At 59.3% G+C, this 25,284-nt stretch overlaps 1 protein-coding gene and 1 long non-coding RNA gene across 5 annotated transcripts in view; one reads left to right on the top strand and one right to left on the bottom strand.

The window, feature by feature from the left end:
• The first annotated feature begins 1,701 nt into the window (after positions 1-1,701).
• LOC135361518 (uncharacterized) lies at positions 1,702-24,956 on the top strand. Of its 2 annotated transcripts, none has more exons than XR_010404798.1 (3): positions 1,702-6,466; positions 6,704-6,801; positions 24,777-24,956. It is a non-coding gene; the product is annotated as an uncharacterized LOC135361518 (long non-coding RNA). The 2 variants fall into 2 exon arrangements; XR_010404797.1 differs by lacking the exon at positions 24,777-24,956 and adding an exon at positions 14,169-14,304.
• The window catches only part of CEMIP (cell migration inducing hyaluronidase 1), a 135,590-nt gene continuing 125,357 nt past the window's right edge, over positions 15,052-25,284 (bottom strand). For 2 of the 3 annotated variants that reach the window (XM_045899302.3, XM_064569787.1), the window contains exons 24-29: positions 24,933-25,118; positions 22,688-22,892; positions 22,435-22,521; positions 21,649-21,806; positions 18,652-18,752; positions 15,052-17,034 (exon numbers count right to left, since the gene is read on the bottom strand). In XM_045899302.3, the coding sequence (XP_045755258.1) occupies positions 16,907-17,034; positions 18,652-18,752; positions 21,649-21,806; positions 22,435-22,521; positions 22,688-22,892; positions 24,933-25,118 (865 nt within the window). In that variant the 3' untranslated portion in view covers positions 15,052-16,906. The remainder of the gene's footprint in view (positions 17,035-18,651; positions 18,753-21,648; positions 21,807-22,434; positions 22,522-22,687; positions 22,893-24,932; positions 25,119-25,284) is intronic. The other variant, XM_064569788.1, reaches the window with a different exon arrangement.

Genomic DNA, 25,284 nt, shown 5'->3' with positions numbered 1-25,284 from the left:
AGGGCAAATTCCTAGCAGTGGAATTGCTAGAACAAACAAAATGTAACATTTGGTCTGTGTTGCCAAACTGCTGTCCCGAGCGGTTTTGCGCCCTTGCACCTTCACCAGCGATGGGGCTCAGATCCTCGCTGGCGCCGGGCACTGCGCTGGCCGCCGCCAGAGATGCAGACCCCGTAGCTGCCTCGGCTGCCCCGCAGAGCTAGAGATGCCAGCCAGCCGCACCTGTGCCCAGCCCCTGGCACCGATGGGCGAGCTGGGCAGCCTCCGTGGAGAGGAGCTGCCGCGACCCGCCGGGCTGGATCCGCAGACTCGCCAACGAGAGAGAGGTGTTGAAGAGAGGGCGGCGGGACATATGCAGATCCCTGCAAATGAGAGTTCAGTCTTGCCTGTTCGTGTTGGTGTTAATGTCTTGATCCAATACGCTTGCGTGGTAGCTTTTGTCTACCGCCTGTGAGACACGAGAGCTTCGTTAGGTAGACCGCCTTCCTCCCTTTGTCCTCACGCCCTCTGGGTTCTGATGGTTATTCTCTGGTTTTTAGTACTTCTGGTGCTTTCCTTTACAGATTATGTTAAACCTCTTGCTGTTTTTTATTACCAATTTCAGTAGCATGTATGCACCCCTAATCAAGGCAGGGAGTTCACAAACTTTCTCCTACTGCCCCGATCCTTGTGAACCGTGTTATGTGTGTTGGTCTGAGACCAGCCACTCTCTCTCCTTCATAATGACTGCCTTTTCTCTCAGCTTCCTGGGGATCCTTCCTCAATGAGAACATTCAGTAATTCTGCTAGGAAGTCTTAGTGTTGATTTTCCTTTTTTTTTTTTGAATTCTCGTAAAAGATGGTGTGTTACTTTCCATTGCAGATTCAGGGATTTTTTTTTTTTTTCCTTATCGTTTTGGAAACATTTGTCTTTTACTTTTGTGTTGGGGTTTTGGGCACCCATTTTTTTCTTAGTTCTGATGTGAGTTTTGTTTTTTTTTTTTTTCATTTCATTCTGTTTTTAATCTCAGTGAGCTGTTTTTATTAAAATTCAAGGTTTTATTAAATTTTATGAACTCAGAAAGTCCAAATGGAGAATCTCCCCCTTGGGTTATATTTTTTTCCCCCAGAATGGACTATTTCTCTGTGTTCATCAGTGTATTTGTTCTTTTGTTGTTGTTTGGTAATTTCCAAATGTTTGGATGGCTGCCAGTTCATTGCTTTTCCCCCTCTTGTTCATGCTTAGTGGACACAGCGTTTCCCAGATGTTGGCCCACAGCATCTATTTTAGGTGAATTCTGACTCCCCTTGCTCCTCTGAGTGTTGTTTTGTTTCGCTGGAGCTGTGATCCAAGGGCTCAGGGTGCCGTCCCTCAGCTTTTCCGTAGCTGAGCAGGACCAGCAGGGGCCCAGGCAGGGCTGCGTGCGGTCTGGCTTGACAGGCAGGCTCTGCGCTCCTGTGGTTTCTACCCAGTGTCCTGGATTAGGCGGCTCCTCCCCACGGTGCCACTGGGAGGGGGTGACCACCATTCCTGGAAGCCACTTGTCACATCTTTGGAGAGTTTAAAACACTAGCAGTGGACCTTGGACCGTCGGCTCCCCTCAGGGAGGGTCTGGCTGGAGTGTTCTTTGCTTCACTCTGGGAAAACCAAGTCTTCTGTGCCCAGAATGTGGGGTGCTGCCCTTGGCCAGGGCAGGACGAGGGGGCGGGGGCGGGGGGCGAGGCGCTCGCTGCAGGCACATGGTGGAGGGGGGTCACCAAGCACAGCAACCAGCATCAGTCAGATTTTAATGCTGTACATAAAAAATATAGTTAATGTTAAAAAAAAAAAACAACACCTGACAACAGTTGACCTTGTTAGAGATGGAATCAGAGCAGGGATGAGGGTGGACGGTGAGGCCACGCTGGAGAAGCGTGGGGTCGAGTCATCCTCTGTTTTCACAGTTCATACTCCCTGACTTCCCAGGTTCTTGCTTCCAGAGGAAGAACTGAAATCCTTATTTTTACTAAGGTAACATGACAGCGATGTTAAGAGATCTCTATAGAAGGAAGAAATTCATCCGCCAACACCTCGCCGAGCTCTCGAAGCTCCTGTCATTTGACCACATGTCCTTCAGAGCATGATCTCTGCACTTTCTGTCCTGGCAGAAAGACCAATCCCTCTTCAGCTCTTACCACTTAGCTTTCTATTGTAATACAGCGTCCACATCGCCATACAGACTTCACGTCTGATGCTTAGCAGCGCTGTGATGCTCCCATGCTTTTGCTGTGCCTTGATTTTACTCACCAGACCGATGTTGGGGAGAAAGTCGGGCCAGACCACGGTGCCAAGCATGGCTCTGTTAACGGTCTTCACCTCACTGTCCACGCATCCCCCTCTGGCAGCGTTGGCTTCAACCCAAGCCCACCCGGCTCGCACGAGTGACCCTACCCCGCACCCCCTTGGTCGTGGCCATTTGCCCCGGACGTGGGCCCCTCACGCCAGAGACTGAATGACCCGGTGGCTGAGTCACTGAGAGATGAGCAGCTAGAGTGAAGGCGTCAGAACCTCTCTTGGTGAAGTTTCTAGATTTGCCCTGCATTTCTGACCTCCTGGGCCTTGACTGTTTAGGTTGACTCAGGATTCTGAGAGCGAGCTCTGGGTCCTTGTAATCAACTTTCCCCCAGAGCTGCTTTGGAGAGGGCTCTGCTGCTGATCTAACCAGCCCCGGCCCCATCTGGTTTGTCTGATTCTCCGATGACGTGTGTCAGAAGAGGATAAATCCAAGCGCAGGTGTAAAGCCCCCCACACGGGGCTGGATCAGTGCTCCCTGTATCTCTTTCTAAACTGTTGAATGTTTGAGTTCTTTTTAGCTCCTCACAATCTTAAACTGAAACTCGTTCCTTGCCTCCCTGAAGATGAGTCCTTTAGTCTTGGCTTCAAGATTACTGGAAGAAAGGACATGTTCATGTTGTGTGTTGTCACTTTATTTCCAAAAGGATTATATCCATTTGCACCGTCACCAGCAATATATGAGAGTTTGTCCTCTTCTGCCCATTCTGCCAAACACGGACCAGAAAGGGGCATTATTTTTAATTCATTAGTGTATTTATTTGTTCAGAAAAACACTTACTGATCACTTACATGCCAGCCATAGTTCAATACATATAAAACAGTAATTTATTTTAATTTGCGTGCCTTTGAATATTAGGGGGGCTTCGTGTTGTCTGTGCTTACTGAAAGTCCCTCCTGTGAAAGTGATTTGTTCTTTTGTCTCAAATCGATTGGTAGATTCTGTTCAACAAAAATTGTGTGCTGGACACTTGTTATAAATGACGAGGAAGACGTTATTCAAGAGAGCAAGGGGGGCGCCTGGGTGGCTCAGTTGGTTAAGCGACTGCCTTCGGCTCAGGTCATGATCCTGGAGTCCCTGGATCGAGTCCCGCATCGGGCTCCCTGCTCGGCGGGGAGTCTGCTTCTCCCTCTGACCCTCCTCCCTCTCATGTGCTCTCTCTCATTCTCTCTCAAATAAATAAAATCTTTAAAAAAAAAAGAGAGAGCAAGGGTGTGCCCCCAACGCTGAACGCAGCAAACAGCAGGGAGGCCCGAGGGCTGGGTGAGAGGAACCTGTTGGAAGGCTGGGCGTTCTTGCTAAACTGGCCACACGGGATTCTGACCGAAGGCAGGCCCAGGACTTGGGTGTCAAGGGTCGGGGGCAGGTACTGGACTGACTTAGCAGGGTCCTCTGCCAAAACTGGGCTCAGCAGGCCAAGCCAGGGGCCTGGTTGCGATGAATCCTCAGGGGAGCCTGACTAGTTTGGTCAAGGACAGGAGTCTGCCCTCTCCTAGTTTTGCAATGTGTGTGTCCTTTGTTGAGCACAGTGTGAAATCTGGCGAAGTGTTTCCGTGTGGTGAGGCCGTGAGTTGACCCTCAACTGGACTGGGTGAGTCCCAGGCTCAGTGCCGAGGGCGCGCTGCGGTGGGCAGGGACCGGGCTCTTCACCGGGGGTCCTGGGGATGCAGGTCTGAAAGGAGAAGCCTGAAGAGGAGAGTAGCTGAGTCGGACCCTCCAGTTCATTTGGGGCTGGGGGCCGAGGAGGAGGATGATGACCGCAGCGACAAGAAACTCGGCTCGGACTTGAGAACCTCCACACCTTCCCATTACCTGCCTCCCTGGAGCCTCGCACCCGCCCCGCCGCGGAGCCAGCCGAGGGGGCAGGGGCTGGCCGGCCGTGGCAGGGCCAGCGAGGGCTCCGCCTCCTTCACGGGACCCTGTCGGTGAACTGTTCCTTCTCTCCACCGTCCAGCCCCGAGAGCTAGGGACTGCTGGGGCAGCCAGGTGGCCAGACCCTCTAAAGCAACCAGGGTCTCCTGTTTAGAGTCCGCCCAACAGTTAGGGGTGTGTCCACCAGGGGGCAGCAGAGACCGGCCTCTGCCCGCGGGCTGCCTCCCTGGGGTGGGAGTCCATCAGCCCCTGTCCTAAGGAACCCGTCACTCCGTCTGCACCTGCCGGGCATCTGTGCACGTGTGAACACACCTCTTCCTCCGACTGCCTCTTTGGAACATGAAAGACTCCGATCCTTGTGTCGTCCACACGTACTAATGCAGTTCGTCCTCGCAGTGACCCTAGGCAGGCAATGCTGGGTTGTTCCCCCCGCTTTACACACAAGGAAACCGAGGCACGGAGAAGTGGAGGGTTTTTCCCAAGGTCACACTGCTAGGGATTGACAAAGGCAGGATTCGAACCCGGGCAGTCAGGCTCTGCCTGGGAAGGGGCTGCTCCCACACGCGGCCAGTCCCCTCACTCACCCAGGACTCACTGAACACCAGCGGGCTCCTGGAACTGCGAGGGCGACGGGTAAGGTGACCAAGGCAGGCGAGTCCCTCTCTCGGCGGAGACAGTGCGGTAAAGATGCTCGGTGTCGTTCACCACCTTCTGAGAACCCACTGTGTGCAGGCTGTTGGCACACTGGATTTCGCTCACTCCCCCGAGCCACGGGCTTGCGTGGGGCCGGTTAGAGCGCAGGTCTGCAGTTGGACCCCCCAGCCCCCCACTGCCAGGCTGCGGCACTGTGGGCACGTTCAGTAAGCACCCGGCCCGGGCCCAGGGGGCTGAAAGTTCCCGCCTCCTGGGAGAATAACGGGGTTTAAGTGAGCAAAGCCACGGGAAGCACGCAACACGACGTTCCGTGTGTGCCGGCTGTTCCCACGTTTGGGGTTCTTAGGTGAGTGAACAGAGGCTCGTGGGGGTTGACCCAACTGTCCCAGTCACAGCTGGGGGGAGGCACCAGGGCTGCCTGGGGGGCTGTGCTCGCCCTGTAGCACAGCTCCCTAAGGGGTGGCAGAGGGGATGTCAGAGACTGCCTCGGAAGCAGGACGGCCGTCTGCCCCGCACGCTGCATGCAGCGCGGTGGCCTGCGTCCTTGGTGTTGCACTCCCAGATCCTTGTGTGGCCCAGGGCCTGCACTCTGGCAGGGCCTTCATCCCGCAAAGGGCGAAGACCAGGGCCAGGTGGTCAAATCCCAAATCCTGGGTGGACCACAGGCTGACGATGCCATCTGCAGGACCAGGGATTCTAGTGGGCCCGTTCAGGAGGTCCCACCAAGTATCACAGGCCAGAAACTCCGGGGCCTCCTCCACCTGGGCCACCTGAGCTGTAGCCGAGGCCGCTTGGTCGACTCCCCACAGGGCTCGTTGACCTGACCCACGCTTCTCCGTGCGTGCGCCTGCCGCTCAGATTCCATCCAGCCCTGGATGGACTAGAGCGGCCCGGCCGGCAGGGTGTTCCAGGCTTGGAGCGCGGTGCCTGGCAAACCCAGGGCAGTTCTCTGTCCTCCAGAGAAGCCTGCCGAAGTTTTCGAGGTGAAGCATCCGAGCCCACAGATTTGGGGCCCAGAGCAGCGTGGGCAGGGCGAGCTGCCGTCTGGAATGTCAGGAATTCCTGGGGACATGTGGTCCGCTCTGCATCTGCTCTTCCCGGCCAGGCCAGCCGGCATTCTTCATCCCGGCAGTGAGGCTTCTCGCCGTGGGCTTGGATACCCGGGGGCCTCTTTGATCCTCGCCTCCTGCCTCAGCCCTGACTTGGATGACTTTGAGTGCCATATTTGATGTCCCTCGCCCTCACCTCTTCTATAAACGGGCGATGAGTTCCGCCAGGCCTGGAATTTACAGACCAGGATCCGGAAGAAACAGAGCAAGAGGGACTCCTTTCCAAAGCCAAGAGGGGTCCCTAAACCCCTAGGATAGAACGAACCTTCCTTACAGACTCCCTGAGGTCTTTGCTCCTCCGTTAGAGCCCCTTGAGGGTAAGGGTGGTAGTTTCTGCCTTTGGGCACCTACTTCCAGTTTTGAATCCGTGTATGTATCTGTCACTTCTCTGTGCCACAGTTGGACCAGACCAGCGTTCCCCAAAGGAATTTAAACAAGGGAACAGCCCCTGAGGAGGAGTTTGCCACTGCCTGCTAGCTCTTTGGGCTTTTGAGATGCGGAACCAGGAGGGAGGAAGAGGTGCAAAGGCCCGGGGCACGAGTGGGCATGGCCAGGATGGACGCGGAGGGAGGGAGGCGGCCGGTGGCTGTGGGAGCGTGGCCCTGTGTGGGGTGTCAGAGCCGGAGGGTGTGTGTGTGCGTGCACGTGTGAGCACGCATGTGTGTGCACGTGTGCGTGTGCGTGAACACGTCCGAGGTGGGGAATGCCAACCAGCTGGACTCCAAGGTCGTTTAACCTGGAACCCGTAACCCACAGGGATTCTGCCGCTGACTCCACCAGCGAGGGAGCGGGGTGTCGCCACAAACTTCGGAAACAGAATCTCAACGAGGACTGATAATTCATCAAAGCAGACCGTAAGTTATTTAGTCGTTCCGTGTAGCTGAACACTGGGCTTCTTCGACCCTGTCAAATGAGTACAAAGAATCCCAGAATGAGCAGTTTGATACCCAGGCTCTGTTTGCCCAGGTCAATGCCCCATAAGTACTTAGTAGCTCACCAAAACAGACTGTTTTTAAGGCTCTTGACTCGTAATGCTAAATACTCCCTAAACCGGCCACTTCCGACTTTCAGACGCCTTTTATCACAGAACTGTTGTGAAGGTGCGCGAACACAAAACCGTGTGCGAGGTCTGCTGGGTTCCCGGTCCCTGTCACCAGCTTTGATAATTGTCCATATTTCCATAGTCGTTTTTAATCTGTGTTTTGGGAAAGGGAACATGCCTCAATTTAACCACCCTCTGATTTTTGACTATTAGGGTTGTTTCAGAGTTTCCGTTACCGTGTCAAACACCGCAGCGAAGGCCCCAGTCACCGGTCCTCACGCACCCCCATAGCCCTCTGCTAGGATGCATTCTTGGACACAATTCTGGAGCCAAACTTTGCACACATCTTCGAATCACTTTTACGTAACAGTAAATCACTTCATAGAAATGTGCACCAAGCATCTGATCACCGTCTACGAGTAACCGTACTGGTCCCTTAGCGGTCAGTTTGATGGGTGATCAACAGCATCTTACTGTTGTTTCAATCGGCATCATATAATTGCGGTTGAATTTTTTAATGTATTTATTTCCCATTTGTACGTTTTCTTCTGTGAATGGCCCCTTCTGGTTTTCCTTCTGGCTCCCCCCCCGCCCCCCCGCCACCTGCCTACGTAAACTTTGTAAGAGCACCTCGTGTATCAAGTATCAGTAGAGTCCAGCAGGAGGCCCTAGGAAGGATCATTTCATGAAGGGGCCACTTGCAAGCTCTGAGTAAAGTTTGGGCCACAGCCAGGAGTGGGGCAAAGAGCCTGGGCCTGCAACCACAGGAAGCAGTCACCAGCCCGAGGCCTGGGGATGCCGGGAGGGAGGGAGGGCAGTTACTGGGCCCCAGGCGGACGGTGGGAGAGGGCCCTGGCTTGCTTAGAGGGATAGCGCCAGCCCACAGAGACCCAGCAAGGAGGGAAGCAGTGACCCTCATTCCCTGAGCCAGCACCCCCCACCTCCTGAAGGGGCCTCTCGCCGGCCAGCCCCGCGGGCAGTCGGGCAGGGAGCTGCCCCTGGGCGGGCCGAGGATGGCGGGGTGGAGCACACACAGGGGCCCAGCATGTCCGCAGATACCTACTTCTACCTGGGAGATCCATTTTAAGCTCGTTTCCTCCGTTGATTTGTCTCCAGTATTATTTAGGATTTTAAACTTTAGTAATTCCACGGAGTGCTGTCAACCAATCTTGATGACTTCACCTTCAGGGTTATTGCTCAGGAGAGCACTCCCCATCCCCAACTTTGTCTTTATTCAGCCACATATACTGTGTTCTCTCTGGCCTGGGAAGGACAAGAAACCACTTTAAAAGACACCACGAGGCAAGTCCCCATGTTAGCAGCCTCGTTCTGCTACCAGAGAGAACGTGGTCCTGCCCAGGGGGTGCAGTCCTCACCCACTTCCCTCGGCTCTGGGAGGGTCTGCTGTGAGGCAGAGACCGGCACAGAGATGGGTGTTTCCCTCAGGGCTGCCTTCCAAGCACTCTGCTGCCTCAGCCCCCTGCCAGCGATGGGCTGGAGCCCGCTCACGCCAGCTCGTGAGAACCAGGGCTCCCACGGACGGGACTCTCGGGCTCTGCAGCTTGCCATGGGCCCTGTCGGGACAGTCACACCGTGGGCTTCAGCACACCAGAGCTTTCTCCTCCTGCCCTGCAGCCAGCTCACCTGCACCCTCTCCTCTTCCTGCTCCGCGTCCCGAGCCCCCCCATCCCTGCTGGCTCCTACAGGGTGGGGCACAGAGCTGGGGGCTGGAGGAGGAGGGGCAACAAGCCTTCTCCAATCTGTGCGGTTGCAGATGTCCTCGGATGCCCTCTGTTAGGGCACGTGTCCGAGTGTTGGCTCTTTGGCTTGGGACATGTTCTGGGTTATTCCCGGATACTGTCCTGCCTACTTTGATCTGAGCAATACAGTTCCCAGTTGGACACTGGTAAAACCACTTTCTCCTTCAGCTCCTGCCTCTGGAGGCACCCACAGCCCCTTCCAGTAAGGGTCCCCCAATCGGAGCAGGCAGCCATCTGGGGCAGCGGCCTTCAGGCTAGTTCACGCTGGGGGTAAGCTCCGTCCTTGCCCAGCCCAGAGGTGGCCGCCCATCTATGCAAAGGCTGCACTCCGTTCTCCTGGGAACTGCGTGTTCACTGGGTCCTCCTTCAGTTACCCCCAGGTGAGCAGAGAGACATCTTCAGCCTCTACCCTCCCAAGTGACAGGGAGACAGGGCAGCTCTCCTGAGGACGCTCTTCCCCACGTGGGCAGCAGCTGGGGGGTCTGTGAGTTTGGGGCTCAGCAGTATCCAGCTGAGAAGTGAAATGTCAGTCTTGTCTTCCTGCAAATTCCCCATCTCCCCAAGAGAGGTTCTCTTGGCAGCCCTCCGCTGGCTTGGGGGCTGCACCCCTGGAGGGGGGGAAACATTCTCTTCTTGGAATTTCTGTCAGGGAAGGCCCCCTGGGCAGAGTCTCTCGCCTTCCGTTCCCTAGTCTGGAGGTGAGTGATGGGGCCCCGAACAGCCCTCTCCACGCATCCTTCAGGGACGACTCAGGCAGCACCTGCTCAGAACGTGGGTAACTGTCACCCATTGCCCCCACCAAGCCCCGCTGCACAGACTGGTCCTTGCAAGAGGCAAGTGTGCTTACAGCTCCATCATGTTAGGGCCACCACAGTCATGGGCTCTGCAGATCCTTGGTGCTGCTCGAGGTGGTGGCCCGGAGAAAATCGTCTTTGCTCCACAGAGCACCCGGATGAGTGTTTGGATAAGAAAAGAAATGCTTAGCCCACTTTTTAAAAAAAGATTTTATTTATTTGTCAGAGAGAAAGAGACAGACAATGCACAAGCAGGGGGAGCGGCAGAGAGAGGGAGAAGCAGGCTTCCCGCCGAGCAGGGAGCCCGATGCAGGGCTCGATCCCAGGACCCCTGGATCCTGACCTGAGCCAAAGGCAGCCGCTCAACCCAACTGAGCCCCCCAGGCGCCCTGCCTGATTTTCTTTTTTAAGTGTAATTAGTGGAGGGAAGCAGCAATGCTTTGGATAAGGTGAGAAGCATTCTGATTTCCCAGACGCAGCAGCCGGACCCAGGAATTCACTTAAGGTGTGTGCCTCGGGGGGCGGGGCGGGGGGGGGAGGCGGACAAACTTTGCGGCAATGATGACTAATTTTCTATTTTAGTTTGTTGCTCTGCCATATTCCCAAGCCTTCAGCAAAATCCTGCTGCGTATGAGTGACTTCCCTGTGTTCGTATAATTTGGGGGGTTCAAGAAGGAAAGGGGCTGTGTTTCCCCCCGAGGTCATTGTGTAGTGGGGAAAAGGAACAGACAAGGGAGGTCCGAAGCAGAGGCCAGCTCTGCATGGGAGCAGCAGAGGCTCATGGGCGTGCGTGCACGTGTGCATGGGCATGTGTGCGTGGGAGCAGCAGAGGCTCATGGGTGTGCATGGGCGTGCATGCATGGGAGCAGCAGAGCCTCATGGATGTGCATGGGCGTGAGTGTGTGGGAGCAGCAGAGGCTCATGGGTGTGCGTGCGTGCACGTGTGCATGGGCGTGCATGCATGGGAGCAGTGGAGGCTCATGGGCATGCGTGTGTGCACGTGTGCATGGGCGTGCATGCATGGGAGCAGCAGAGCCTCATGGGTGTGCATGCGTGCACGGGTGTGCATGGGCATGTGTGCATGGGAGCAGCAGAGGCTCATGGGTGTGCATGCGTGCACGCACGTGTGCATGGGCGTGCATGCATGGGAGCAGCAGAGCCTCATGGGTGTGTGTGCACGTGTGCATGGGCATGTATGCATGGGAGCAGCAGAGGCTCATGGGTGTGCATGCGTGCACGCACGTGTGCATGGGTGTGCATGCATGGGAGCAGCGGAGGCTCATGGGTGTGCATGGGCATGAGTGTGGGAGCAGCAGAGGCTCATGGGTGTGCGTGTGTGCATGTGTGCATGGGCGTGAGTGTGTGGGAGCAGCGGAGGCTCATGGGTGTGCGTACGTGCATGTGTGCATGGGCGTGTGTGTGTGGGAGCAACAGGCTCATGGGTATGCATGCGTGCATGCACGTCTGCATGGGTGTGCATGCATGGGAGCAGCGGAGGCTCATGGGTGTGTGTGCATGCACGTGTGCATGGGCGTGTGTGCATGGGAGCAGCGGAGGCTCATGTGTGTGCGTGCGTGCATGTGTGCGTGGACGTGAGTGTGTGGGAGCAGCGTGGGAGCAGCGGAGGCTCATGGGTGTGCGTGCGTGTGCGTGTGCATGGCGTGTGTGCATGGGAGCAATTACACTTGAGCGGAGACTCAAGGGTATGCGTGCGTGTGCATGGGCGTGTGTGCATGGGAGAAGCAGAGGCTCATGGGTGTGCATGCGTGTGCGTGTGCATGGGCGTGCGTGCATGGGAGCAATTACACTTGAGCGTAGGCTCAAGGGTGTGCATGCGTGTGCGTGTGCATGGGCGTGTGTGCATGGGAGAAGCAGAGGCTCATGGGTGTGCATGCGTGTGCGTGTGCATGGGCGTGTGTGCGCGGGCAGGACTCGGCAGTGAGGGGTGGCGCTGACCTTCTCCCAATCACGGGAGCTTGAGCAGGTTCATTGACTAAGAGAAGAGGTGATCCCCAAACACTGGAGACACCCAAGCAGCCAGTATTTGTTGGGTAAACCTGGAGTCAGCAAATTACTTAATGTCGTTCTCTTGGTGGGATCTGGGGGTCTTCAGTTGTTAGCAAGGGGACCTAAGGTGTTTGTGCACTATCACAGTCTGTTGGAGCTATCTTTCCAGGCTCTGCTAGCTTCACGTGTCTGCGCCGCAGCTGGGCACTTCTTGTCATATGTCAGACTTGCTCACCATTATTATATTTGTCCTGGTGATCTGTGATCAGGGGTGATGACTCCCTGAAAGCTCAGATGAGGGCTAGTGTTTTTTAGGGATACGGTATTTTTTTTTTAATTTTTAAAAAATCTTTTTAAAGATTTTATTTATTTATTTGACAGAGAGGGAGAGCACAAGCAGGGGGAGCTGCAGGCAGAGGGAGAGAGAGAAGCAGGATCCCCGCTGAGCAGAGAGCCCAATGCAGGGCTCGATTCCAGGACCCTGGGATCATGACCTGAGCCGAAGGCAGATGCTCAACTGACTGAGCCACCCAGGCACCCCACAATACAGTATTTTAAAATTAAGGTGTATACATTGGCTTTTCTAGACATAATGCTATTGCATATTAATAGGCTACAGTGTGGCATAACCGTAACATTTATATGAGCTGGAAATCCAAAGTTCCCTTGATTTGCTTAAGGCGACACTCTCCGTGTCATGTGGTCTGGAGCAGAGCCGCACGCCTCCGAGGTCCTCCCCCTTCTCGCTTCCCTCTCCTTCCCCTGCCCCCGGGGGAGGGGGCCTCAGCGTGCGCTCAGAGGGCAGCTGGGTCCTGGCCTCCATGAAGAGGGCAGAGACCGGGTCTGCTGATGCCTTCGTTCGACATTCGATACCACATATACAGTGCCCAACTCTGCCCCCTGTGGGAAGTCGGGTGGTCCCGCCCTGCGTGAGGCGGGTGGGAGGGCTGAGTGACAGCCGGAGGCAGGGTGTGCGCTGTGGGGGTGCAGGCCCTGGGTCCTGGGGGAGGAAGGAGGAAGGTGCACAGGGCCACAAGTGGGTCAGAGAAGGCTTTGTGTGGAACTCAGCCTTGGAGAGAGCAGGCATCAGCCAGCGGAGGAGGAAGAGGGAAGCGTGTGCCCGGTACAGGGAACAGGTCACATGTCACATGGGGGGGCCCTGGGTGCCTTGGGTGGGTGAGAAGTAGTGAGAGTTCTGTGTGCCTGGGGCCAGGCAGGGGACAAGTGGGTGGCGCAGTGGTGGGTCACGAGGCGGACACGCAGGCACACGTTAGGTCGGGGACCACCCCGTCTGTCCCCTGGATGAGAGGACAAAATTCCCCAATCCTGCTTCCAACTCCATGCCATTGCATTTCAGGCAGTCTGAACTCTGACCTCTCAAGGCCACTGCAGGGTGTCTCGGAGTGGACACCGTCTCTCCTTCCCTCCGGCGCGTAGGGAGAGCCCCCCACCGCTTCGTGCTGTCTCCCCAGACTTTGCCTCCAGGCCTGCGAGCGCCGTTCCCTGTCGGAGTGTTCTTCCTGTCCTTCTTCATTCCTTAGTTCCTGCTCCTTCTGCAGACCCTCCTGTGGCCCCGGCCCCGGCCCCCACTAAGCTGGCCTGTCTCCACACGCACAGGGACTCCCCTGTAGGCGTGGGTGGAGGAGCGAAGGCCGGACAGCCCCCAGAGCCCCCGCCTCTCTGCACGCTGGCTCTTGGGTTGGCCGGCGGCTGCGGTCTCCTGGGGCCCCGCCTGGTCCCCCGCCCCTCCCCAGGGGTCGTTCCCCTGTCACCGGGCCTGTGTGCGTTCGAGCAGGGACACTGCTGGCTGCCAAGTCACTAGGGACCGCCCCCCACCATCAAACGTGGGGGGGCCCTGAAACCGGCCCGTTGGCCTCCCCCTCATGCGGCTCCCCGACCCGTGTCCACCACCTCTGCCAGCTTTCTGTCCACCCGGGCCGTGTCCCCGTCCCTCGTCGGTCGCTGACCCGCGGCCCACTCACTGACCCCTGCCAGCCCCGGGCTCTCTCATGCCCGCTCTATGCAGCACCCGGCTTGGAGCAGGGGCTGCACACGTTTGCTCAAGGAACGTGCGAGTGTGACCTCCGCCTGCAGGTGAGGTTCCACGTGTGGCTAGTGGCAGCCTGCGGGGCGGCGCAGCTCACAACACTCCCTGGCCACCCTGTTCCAGGCTCCGCTTCTCACCTTCTCCTCCCCAGATCCTGCGAGCCCCTCCCGGTGCGGCCGCGGGGCCCGCGCTAGGCTGGCTCTGCCCCGTCCTGTCTGGCAGCTGGGCTCGGACCACTTCTCCCCCTGCACGCTGTCCTCGGATGCTGTGTTTGGCGTCCAGGAGGAAGAGACAGTCCTGCTTCGAGCCAAGACCCTGTCGGCCCCTCCTGGCTTCCCCCAGGGGCAGAGCTGCCCTGACAGCTTCCGGACGGCTGGGGAGCGAGGAGGACAGGGCACGTGCTGGGCCTGGCCGGGCACAAGAACGCACGACAGCCTCTCTCGCGGGACCAGCCGCACCAGCTCCTGTGGGCGCCCCCTCGGGGCGGGGCACGGATAGGACGTTGGCCCGTAACTATTCTGGGAAATGAGAGAGGCACTTAGGCTGATTTCGTCAATCTTATTTTCCTTAGGTATCTGGCTTAAAATGAGGGCCGCGTTCATGGAAAACAAAACAAGCAGGCAGGAGAATGAGATCGTTTGTATGTTTACTATGGTACAGCAAGATTTTCCACACCAGAGCCAAGGTCCTCTGCCGCCCACAGAGGCTCTGAGCACACCCACCACCCACGACATTTAAGACAATTCTTCGTTTCTCTGACAATGACTTCTCCAAGTGCATATATAATAAATAAATAGAAAATACATCTTTGTTCCTGGTGGCGCCGAAAGGAAACGTTTACATACAAATCACACTACACATCGAATTCCCGAAAAAGGACCCGCTATTTCGGCAACAGGAAGGAGACAAGCATTTCAGAGGAGTGTCCTTTACCCTAAAGGCCCAACTCATGCGAAGGCTGACAGACAGAAAGAACCGTAGGGACAGTTTTCCAAGCCACAAGACAATCCGTGCCACCAAGAACGCGCCCGGCCACCAGCTGCGGCCACGGTGGCAGAGAGAAAGTGCGCAGATCCTACGTATGTCTAATACGTACAACTCTGAGGATTCTCAAATACGTCATTTTGGAAAGTAACCGAACCAAGGACAGTCCGCGTTCCTGGCCGCCCGAAGTGATCACATCCTAAGTGGTTCACAGTGTGAGACCCGTCGTGGTGACAGAGTCTGGAAACCCCGCAGAACCGTAGCCGCGAACGTGAGGTCATCTCGGCTCCCCTCTGCAGGGCTGTGCAGCTGCCCGCAAGGGGCCTGCCCGGGAGTAGGGCCTGGGCAGCTGCCACGTCCCTCCGCCACCTCCGAGCCGCTGGGAGAACTGGGGTGTTGGCTCAGCCTGGGGAGGGGGCCTCCTGCCCGAGTGTCATGCGTGCAGCCAGGCACAGGGAGCCAAGAAGGCCCTCTTTGAAGAAAGGGTGTGTGGTTGGCGCAGGAAAGGGGAAAACGCAGCTCCCCATGGAGCCCCCCGTGACCCGGGGACCTCAACAGAGAGCGGGAGCGTCCCTCCTTCCCGGAGCTCTCTGCAGGGTGGTGAGCAGTAGCTGAAGGGCCTGCGGTGGGCCCCACAGCTCGGCAGGCCCCCGGGAGCAGCCACGCCGGCTCACCAGAACCATGGCAGTGTGCCCCGACACAGTCCCCCGGCCCCCGCCTGCAGGCGTGCAGACCAGGGGGCACCAGTGGGAGGGTCGTGGCGGCCGCGAGCCCTCTCGAGGGACGGCCGGTGCTTGGAACAGCGTGGACGCTGTAGGGCCGCCGCCAGCCCGCGGGAGGGCAGCGCTGTGTGCACAGAAGGCCAGGAGGGAAACCGCCACCAGCTAGTTCTCTCTATTCTGGTCAGTTTTTTCCTTCCAGGGGGCTTGGCCCCATTTGGGGGGCTCCCTCGGGAGTGCGGGACACTCTGGGGCCAGTTGTTGAGGCAATGTGGTGTGGCAGCAGGTGCTGGGCGTGGGGCTCCTGGCCCGGCCCCCCGCCTGGCTGTGTGGGGTCTCACGTGCCCCATCCAAAAAATGAGGGTTTGGGACTAGGTCATCATTAAGGTCCTTTCCAACCCTGAAACCCCGGGCTCATTGAGGGGTGAGCCCATTCAAGAGCGCATGAGGCCCCAAACAGGAGCTCACTTCTCTCAACCTAGCTCCACCCCCGTCCGGGGTCAGAGGGGGGCTGGCTGGGGACCAAAGTGCTCCCCGCGGGGGGGCGATATAAGCCCCCCCAGCCCACCCTCCCTTGCATGCTTGGCCGTGGTGAGTGGGCCAGCAAGCAACAGGCAGAGGGTGACCTGCAGTCACCAGCTTTGGCAGATGCAGGCGGGAAGGGCTGCACCTCCGAACCCCTCTGCTCACCAAGATGCCCTGCCCTTCCCTCCTGTGGGCCCCCTTCCTCCTCCTGCAGGAAGCTTCCTGACCCACCCAAGCTTGCGGGATCCTTCCCTGCAGGGCACCTGCGTGGGTCCTCATCGTCCCCCCTTCACATTCTCTACCTGGTATCGGAGGGCGTGCATACCTGACCGCCTGGGCCCCCAGCCTGCAAGCCCCTGACTACAGGCCTGGCTTCTCACCACCCCAACCCTGCATGCCCCAGGCACCCCGCGTCACAGGCGCTGGCCCGAAAGAATCTCCTCATCTACAGCTGGGTTCTATGTGCGGTAGGAAAAGCCACAGACTTCTGGAATCTCACAACTTCTAGAAGTCACCTAGTCCTCCCCCCATCCCATGACCTGAAGTCTCCGGAAAGGCTGAACCCCTCCAGAGGCAGGGCTCGCCCATTCCCTGAGGGGAGCCAGTCCCACCTTGGCGAGTGCTGTCTACACGCCGGCTCCTAACCCCACAAGGTTGGTGCTTGCTTACAGGAACAGAGATTTCCCCAAGACCGAAGACCAGTCTCTTCTTTCCCGTCTCCACCCACTACCACGCGTGCTGGAGAGCACGGGGATCTGCAAATGGCTGGACCGGGGCTCCCGCCGAAGCAGACCCGGTTGCCAGCACTGCCCGGGCTCCTGGTACGCAGCCCCCTCCCCCTGCAGAGGCACAGACAGGAGAGAAGCACCCAGGAAGCTGCAGGGAAGAGAAGGTCTCCGGCGTGGGCAGCTCCACCCCCCGGGGCTGCAGGGAGACACGAGTGGGGGCTGCAGGGGGGTGGGCAGCACCGGGCATCTCTGACAGCCCCCCCGGCCCATCAGGGCTGATGCTGCTGTGACAGGGGCCGCCGCCTGGGGCCGCCGTCACCGCGCATCGGGGGTGGCACCGCGAGCAGGCCTCCTCACAGCTGCTTCTTCCTCACCACGGGGATCGGCACCACCTGGAAGATCTTGGCCTTGTGGTCGTCCGTGTCCAGAGTCACCCAGGTGGGCCGGAAGCTCCCTTTGAAGCCAACGAATGCCATCTTCTCTGGAAAGGAGGGATGGGTCCCGTGAACAGAAGCCCCGAGAGAACGTCCACACCCCATCACCTCACAGGGCTCCCCGTCGCCATCCCCCCGCCCCTACCAGGGAGCCCTCTCCTCCTCGGTGCCCCACGGGAGAGCCCTGCCCGGCTGCTGACGGTACCCGGTGTCGTTTGCAGGGGGCACGCGGGGTGTCACCTGAACCTCGGGGCCAGCCGCCTGGGGTGGTGGCTCTGCTTTACACAGGACACCTCCCAGGAGCGCCCGCCACCTTCGAGCTGAGCCCCCGGCCCCTGTCAGAAGCCCAGCGTCCCCATCTGTCCGCGAAGGATGGGCGCCTCTACGAGATCTCTCCCCCGCTCCCACATGCTGTGGCCTTAGAAGGACTTTGTCCAGGCACAGAGTGGACGGAGCAGCCCGACCAGACGTCGAGGCCTCGGCCCCGCACAGCGGTCTCCCTCTTGCATTCAGAGCTTAACCGTCTGAGGGGCGTGGGGCTGCACGTCCACACTGGGGAACGGCCAGCCCGGCGCCCGGCACACACTTCTCACCACTGGGAAAGCACCACTCGACTGAGGTCACCTTAGGCATGTCAGCTTTTGGCAACAGGGTCTTAATTAAAAGGACAGAGGCCCCAAAATGATTCCAGGACTGAGCTGGAGAAGAGACCTCTCTTTCCCTGGGGTTCTCTTTCGGCTCCTTTGAAGGGCCTTCATTCATGGTTCCTGATTTTTCTCCAGGAGCTGCCTGGAGTTAACGTCCCCTATGATGGGCGACCAGCGTTAGATGTTTCTCGTGGTCAGGATGGCATGGCAGCCAACGGCCCTGACTGGTCTGGACTAGAAACATTCGGATCCAAATTCGAATCTTGGGCAAGTTACTGAAGTGTCTAATTCCATCTGAAATGGGAATAAGGGCACCGAATGCCCCGGTTCTTCATGAATTATAAGATGCTCAGCAAGGGGCGGGGCTGCACACCACACGTGGACCACGGTGGACATGAGTGTCCACAGACTCGCTCTGCCTCCCTCCCAGACTTCCCAGGGACCACCGCCACCCGCCCCCCCAGCCTGCGGTGATGGTGGTGAGTCTCAGGTGGCATTTCTGGGCGGGCTGGCTTCTTCCCTGCGGGGTCTGCGCTGGACTTTGTCTCCGAAGTGCAGGGTGACCTTGAACAAGCCACCTAGATTCTTCGGGCTTCCGTTTTCTCCCAGGCAGGGAGGGACAAACAAGAGCTTCGCGGACTGGAGGGCGCCATGCAGATGCTGGACGACCGCCTGAGCATGGAGGAGGATGTGGGCCCTGCCCGGCTGAGCAGCAGGACCTGGGACGACGGTCCGATCAAGCCACTTTTCTGCGGATACTTTTGTTCAAAAGCAGGGGGCACTTGCCGAGCAGACGCGGACGGGGGAACCGCTCTAGCAAGTCTCTTGCAGTGTCTGGCCGCGCCCTGAGAGGGAGCTGCCGTGTGGCATGGAGACAGGCGGCGCCTCGCCCATGCATTCCAGAAGGCCACCACTTATGTTGAGGATCCGGAGGTTTGGTGGGAAGCACGGGGGTAGCAGCCACCGTGCCCCGGGCGTCTGGGCCCAGTCGGTAGACACCCCCTCTAGACCACTTACCTTTCAGCTTGAGGCTCTTGTCTGCCCCGAGGTTTTCCAGCACTCTGGTCCAGGGGCCCCTGGAGGTGTATCTTCCCTTGGACACCATGAGCACTATGGAGCTGCGCGAGAGAAGGGGACGTTAGGGGCCGGAGGGAGGGCTCCTCCTGGGCGGTGGCGGCAGTCGGGGGCGGGGGGGCAGTCAGCAGCGCCCAGAGGTCCGACCGGGGATTTGGGAAAGGGCAGCCCGTCCCATATGCCGTGTGCTGACCGACATCCTGAGCAGCCCTCCCACACATCCCTGAGCCTGCTCTCCCCCGGCCCGCTGCCCGCGCAGGTCTGGCCCCAGTGAGGACAGAGTAGGTGCGCAGAGCACACCTCTCCCGGGCCGGCACGTGGAGGAGGGACGTCGGCTTGCTCTTACTGGTTAGGACTAGAGAGAAAGCCACACCCTGGGGTTACTACACACTCAGGGGAGGGTTAACCTCCGCCTTCACGTCCCTTCCCTCTGCTCAGGCAAGACAGCGCTACGGCTGGGTTTGCAAATGGGGAGAATGGGGAGAAGAGTAAGTGTGTGAGAGGGCCTGTCCAAGGGGAGCCGTGCTCGGGGGTGGGGGGCAGAGGCCCGGAGCTAGGGGTGCTCCCAGCCTGGCGCTCCCAACCTGCAAAAGCCCAGCTCTGGAGCAAGGCTCCCCTGCCTTGGCTGTGTTCAGGCCAAAGTGCTGGGAACACAGGCTCCTGGCGGCAGACTCAGCCTGCCGGGCCAGACAGGAGGAAGTGAGCACCTCCCCCAGGAACAGAAGCCTAGCGGGGCTTCCAGTTCACATCTCAAAGGAATCCCATAACCACAGACCACAGTCCAGACATGGAGAGACTGTACAGAGTTCTGGAACCCACTGTCACCCCCATTTGTGTCCCACTGGAAGCAGAAGGAACACTCCTCAGATACAAGGGCTTGTTGTCCTCAGGACAGATGGGAAGGGAGCCGGGGCTGCGTGCGGCTCTCGGGGGGACTGGGAGGAGGCCTGAGGGGTTGGGGGGTAAAGCCTGTTAGGGAGAGGGAGCGTTGCAAACACATCCTCACCCCTGGATTCGGGCTGGGTGCCCAGGAGGCGGTTTCGCCACTGTTCCAGCTCAGAGCAAAGGCGGGAGTCCCTTCCTGCTGGGGTGACCCCAAACACAGGTCGTGCCCTCCAGACAGGGCCCTAGGTTAGCTCACAGGAACCAGACATGGAGACAGGGTTCCTGCACACTGTAGGTGTCCCTGTCCGCCTGGTGTGAGGCCATCCCGGCCTGTGAGCCCCTGCACCTGTCAGCGGGGAGATTCCCAGGGGTAGCAGCACGGAGGCCACTCGTAAAAGCCATTCTCAATGTTCTCGGGGGGAGCAGCTGCCTCCTCCTTTCCCTGGGACCCCGAGGCCAGTGGCGGCCCGGGGACAGGATGGAAGGTGCAGGGCAGGCCTGGGTGACAGCGGGTAGGACCTGCCTTGCCCCATTCCTTGCTCTTTTGCAGGAGGTCAGAGAGGGGGCTGCTGGTACCCAATTGCTGGTAGGGCACCCGGTGCTGCCCCAGGGCTGGCTCACAGCAGGTTCTCAGTGAGGGCTCGTCCCGCAAGGCACACGGGGCTACTGCCCCGGCCCAGAGGAGCCCTGGGCGGGGGGCCGGGGGGGTGGTCCCATGCCTCTGCCCCTCCCCTAAACAGAGCGGCTCTGCATTTTCCCTTCTTGTTCCAGACTTCCGCATCCTGTTTCGTTTCAAGAAGAAATCCTCTGGCCAAAAAAGGCATGAAAACTACGGATCTCATGATGAAAAATGTGTTTTCCCCAAATCAGTAAATCTGATCTTTCTGCACGAATGTGCAATGCTGAAGAAGCTTCTAGTGGGGGGTGACGCAGAGACTGAGTCGGACTGAGTGTAAGCAGAGCCCCCGTTCTCTGATGTGACGCGCCCATCACACACTCAGCTTCAGCGAAGTACATTCATTCTCACCGACAAATACTTCCTAAGCACGTCCTGTGTGGCAGGTTCTGCACTGAGCACTTTACTCAGGCTTCCTGCCGCGCCAGCTCCTGGCTCTTGAGTGGATGCTCCACCCAGTTAGCCAGAAACGCACCTCTGAGTTAGACGTGGGCCCCACACTCAGAAGTGCACATGTGCCCTGGATCCGGGAGCAGCCGTGTCCCCGGTCCGACCAAGACTAGTGCTTCAGTAGAAGCAGAACCTTGTAGCTGCGCTGCAAGAGACCTCACCAGAGACGTGCGTGTGTGTTAGACTGGGAACGTGCTGGGGAGTCCCGGGGTTTCTAGCAGAGGGCGCAGGAGGTACAGTTAAGAACTCAAGCCAGCAGTCCGCAGGGAGGCTGGGTCTGACGGCGGAGGCGGACGGGCCAGCCCGGTAGGAGGCCGAGCCGGGGTGCTGGTGCCCAGAGGTCCGACCGGGGATTTGGCCTGCGGGGCAGCCACCGAGAGCACCAGCAGGAGGGCGCTCAGGCAAGTGGGCTGATGGGGACACGGGGACAGAGGAGAAATGAAGGGGGAGTCGAGCAGGACGCCCAGACTCTGGTGCAGTTGTCTGCAGGGATGGTGCTGATGAACCAAAACAGAGCGAGCAGGAGGAGGGGCTGGTCTGGGAGGTTAGAAGACAACAGATGGCGAGAGTCAGACCTAGAGGAGACGTCCAGATGGCCTTGCCCAAGGAGCAGTCGGACAGGAATGTCCGGGGCCGAGGAGAGGTCTGGGCCGGAGGCACTCAAAAGCCACCAGCATTTGGATGGAACTGGAAGTGTGGGAGGGTGAGATCATGCTGGGAGTGTGTCGTGGTCCGGGCAGAGGGCCAGGCCAGGCCTCCCACTTGTAAGCGGGCAGCCCAGCCGCCTCGGCCTGACCTGCATTCAGCACGGCCTGGGCTCCGGCACGAGTCGCCGGGCGGGCCCTTCGCTGCGGAGACGCCCCGAGCTCCCGCAGACCCGACTGGCCGGGGAGGAGGCCTAGCCCGGGGTCTGCCGCGCGCACACTCACTTGTCGGGGATGGCCGCGACATGCTCAGACAGCTGCCACGGGATGCCCTGCAGAATGGCGTTCCGGAAGCTCGCCTCGCTCAGCACGTGGCCCCGGCTGCCATCGATCACCACCACCTGGAGGCCGTCCTCTGCGCTGGCGTGCTTCATCCCATCCACCTGCAGGCCCAAAGCAACACGGCTGTGACGTGGGGGCCCGAGGGCGGCAAAGCCCCTGGGTTCTGCTGCTCCGTGGCTCCCATGTGGACCCTGAGGGCAGCCTGCCTGCGAAGCTGTTCCAAACTCAAAACCCTCCTCCATCCATTCTCTGTAGCCCTCTGCAGGGCCCCAAATGACGGCCCCATCACTCGGAGACTGTGGAAGTCAGCTTATGTGGACCAGGGGTTTTTGCAGATGTCGGTACATTAAGGATCTGGAGGTGAGATCCCGGTGGATTTAGGATGGGCCCTAAGCCCAGCGATAGGTGTCCTTATGGGAGGAAGGCAGGGGGTGCGGGGCTCCCGCACTCAGGGAGAAGGCCGTGGAGACAAGGCAGACGATGCAGGGGTGTGTCCTCGAGCTGAGGACCGCGTGCAGCCACCAGAGGCCAGCAGAGGCCCCAGGCAGGCGCTCCCTGGGAGCCTGGAGAAGGACCCGACCCTGCCAACCTCCCCCCTACCCCCATGTTGGACCTGTGTCCTCCAGAATGACCGGGGAATCCATTTCCCGGAGGAGGAAGGCTTGTGACAACAGCCCCACCCCGCGGCCAGCCAGTCCCCCAGCCCCCTGCAGGGCCAGAGCCACTCACTTCAATGTATGCGAAGTCGCTCATGAGGTGGAGGAAGCGCCGCCCGGAACTTTCCATCTTCACCTCCAAGAAGCGGTCCTTTGTCTTCTGGAAAACAGACCCAGCCTGGCGCGGTTGTTGGGTCTGGGGAGCCGTCCCCCGCATCCCCCAGTACGGAAGTCACCGCATCGGCCGGGGGCCAGGCAGATGTCCAGGAAGGGCCCTCCCTGGGTCTGGGCCCGGGTACGGGCAAAGGCCACCCCCCGCCACTCACCAGCTGGGAGCCAGGGAGCTTCCTGGGCATGGGCACGTCCACGACAGCCCTCTCGGCGAACCTGGGGTAGGCGCTGGCCGTGCAGTCGCTGACGCCCGCGTTCTTGGGGATCAGAGCCTTAATCTTGATTCTCTCGCAGCCTCGCACGGAGCAGAAGGCAAACCTCTCTCTCTCGTTGTGCGCTTTCAGCTTCAGGAACAGCAGCCTGCACGCGGGGAGCGCGGCCGGTTCGCTCTGGTGTGGGAGCCCTCCTCCTCCCCTTCCTCCCCCTCCTCCCCCAAGGGCGCGCCCCAACCTCCCCCCCCACCCCCGTTAGCGTGGCCGGTGGGCCGTGTCTGTGTCGGTCGCTGCGGTCGGAGAGATAAATGCATCGGATGAAGGGAACAACACTAACGTGGACCCCCCGCTCTACGCGCCGGCCGCAAAGTCACACAGTATCTCACTTAACCCTCGAACGGTCCTGGGCGGTGGGTACTGCTACCGTCCTGACTTCTCGGACGGGGAAACCATGGCTCAGAGAAGCCAGGTGACTTGCCCAGGACCCCCCAGCCGCACGGTGACAGAGCCGGGCGGTCTGTCCCTTCACGGCGCCGGCTCGGGAGCGTGCTACAGTTCCTCGCCGGGCTTTCCTCCGGGCCAGAACTGATTCTCGCTTCCGGGCGAGAACCAACGTGGCCCGGGGGGTGCAGGGGCTCAGAGGGCGAGCAAGCCAAGGCACTGACTTGGGGCTTATCGCTGTTGGTTCGGTTCCGGAGAGAGCTTTCGGGTGGTTCCCACCTCTGTTGGCACATGTGACGCGGGCTGGCCCTGGGGCTGGCCCTTGGCTGCGCCCACACGGCCCAACCAGCCCGATGCCGCGACCCCCACCCACCCCACACAGCTGGTGGCGCCGGGGACACACGCTGGCCGGGCAGAGGGGCCCCGAGAACTGGGGAAGGCCGACGGTTGGGGCTTCTACACAGGAACCAGCATCCTGTAACCCGCTCACGGTCCCCGGGCGTGGAACCGAACTGAAGCACAGCCTCGTCATCAGCGCGCCCTGACTGCGGGCACGGAGGCCGGGCAGCCCGGTCTGCCCCCCGCGCCCTGCGTCCTGGGGGTGGGCTGTCTGCGGGGCGTCCACGGTCGCTCACTGCTGCCTGGGGTCGTTATGGGGAGCTCTGTGCTACAGCAGGAGCTTTACCAGCAGACGCCGTCCCCTCCTCGCCGGCCGCCTTGTCTGCCCCACGGTGGCTGAGAAGTCACGCGAGGAAAGGGGTGCTATCCGTGGCCCCCACCCCAGCACTTTACTCAGGCCTCCGACTTTCAAATTCGAATTTCTCTCTAATCAGATTGATAACCTTCATCTCCAGAGAGAGCACCTGCTAGGGATTTCCTTATCCTCGACCTCAATACAAGAATGGGAAGATGGGGGCGCCTGGGGGGCACAGTCCGTTAAGCGTCTGATTCTTGGTTTCGGCTCAGGTCCTGATGGCAGGGTGGTGAGATCCAGCCCCTCATTGGGCTCTGCACTGAGCGTGGAGCCTGCCTGAGATTCTCGCTCTCCCTCTGCCTGTCCCCTCTGTGCTCTCTGTCTCTCTCTCAAATTAGTAAATCTTAAAAAAAAAAAAAAAAAGAATGGGAAAATGACTGCAAAGCGATCCTTTCCCTGGACTCCCCTGGGGCTGGCTGTCAACAGCCTCGTGGCTTCGGAGATGTGCGGGCATTCCTGAGATGTCAGACTTACTCTTTTTTAGGGGAGGGGACCAAATAGCTCCCTATCTCCAGACAGACACGCCATCCCTGTTGTGTCTCCTGAGTAGAACGTGGTGCCGTTTAGCACAAGGGTGGGGGGCTTTGGGAACAGATGGCCAGGGTTCGAAACCAGGGGTGCTCAGACTGTGCTGTGGCCTCTGGGCAGGCCCCTGCTGATCCGTCTCCGTTCCCTCCTCGTCCCCCCCGCCCCCGGACGAGGGGTGACATCACGTGCTCCAGCTGGTGTGTGAGGATCGGAGGTAACGCTCCGCATTTTCTCCGTTCTGAGAGTCACTGCTTTCACTTTGCTCCTGAAACAGGCACGTGTCCTACAGCCCCTGTGTGTGTTTTACAGAATGTTTACGCCCAAGCTTGGCAGCCTGGAGGATGTCATTGGTGGATGGCGCCATCGGCCTTTGAATGGAAGCCCCTAGCAAAGCATCTTACGCCGCCAGCCGGGAACCCGCTGGGGGCTCTCGGGAGCCACACAGGGCCGAGTGGGGCTCCTCACCCTGAGTCCTCGTCCCAGTAGAAGTGGCTTCTGCCCGGAAAGCTCTGGTCCACCTTGTCCATCTGTAAGGTGCGCATGAAGGTGCCCGTCTTGGCCGTCTGCTTCAGCACGCGGTTGTGCACGTCCGACAGGATGGAGAAGGTGGTGCCTTGGGGGTAGCAGAGCCCCACGCGGATCCAGTCGCCCCTGAGGTCAGGAGGAGGGCCAGGTTACGGGAAGGGGCGTCCGGGGCCTGCCCCAGAGAGAGACCCAGCCATCCTCCCCCATTTCTGCAACGGGCGGTCCCGAAGGACCACCTGCGACTGTAGTCACGGTGTCTGTGTGGAGTGCGTGGGGGTGGGGAGGGGCTCAC

The sequence above is a fragment of the Mirounga angustirostris genome, unplaced genomic scaffold (assembly GCF_029215605.1).
Source record: "Mirounga angustirostris isolate CCGP_5_RB_7025 unplaced genomic scaffold, mMirAng1.0.hap1 SCAF_9, whole genome shotgun sequence".
NCBI classification, from domain to species: Eukaryota; Metazoa; Chordata; class Mammalia; order Carnivora; family Phocidae; genus Mirounga; species Mirounga angustirostris.
Note: the sequence above shows the minus strand (reverse complement) of the source record. Positions and strands in the feature narration are given on the sequence as shown.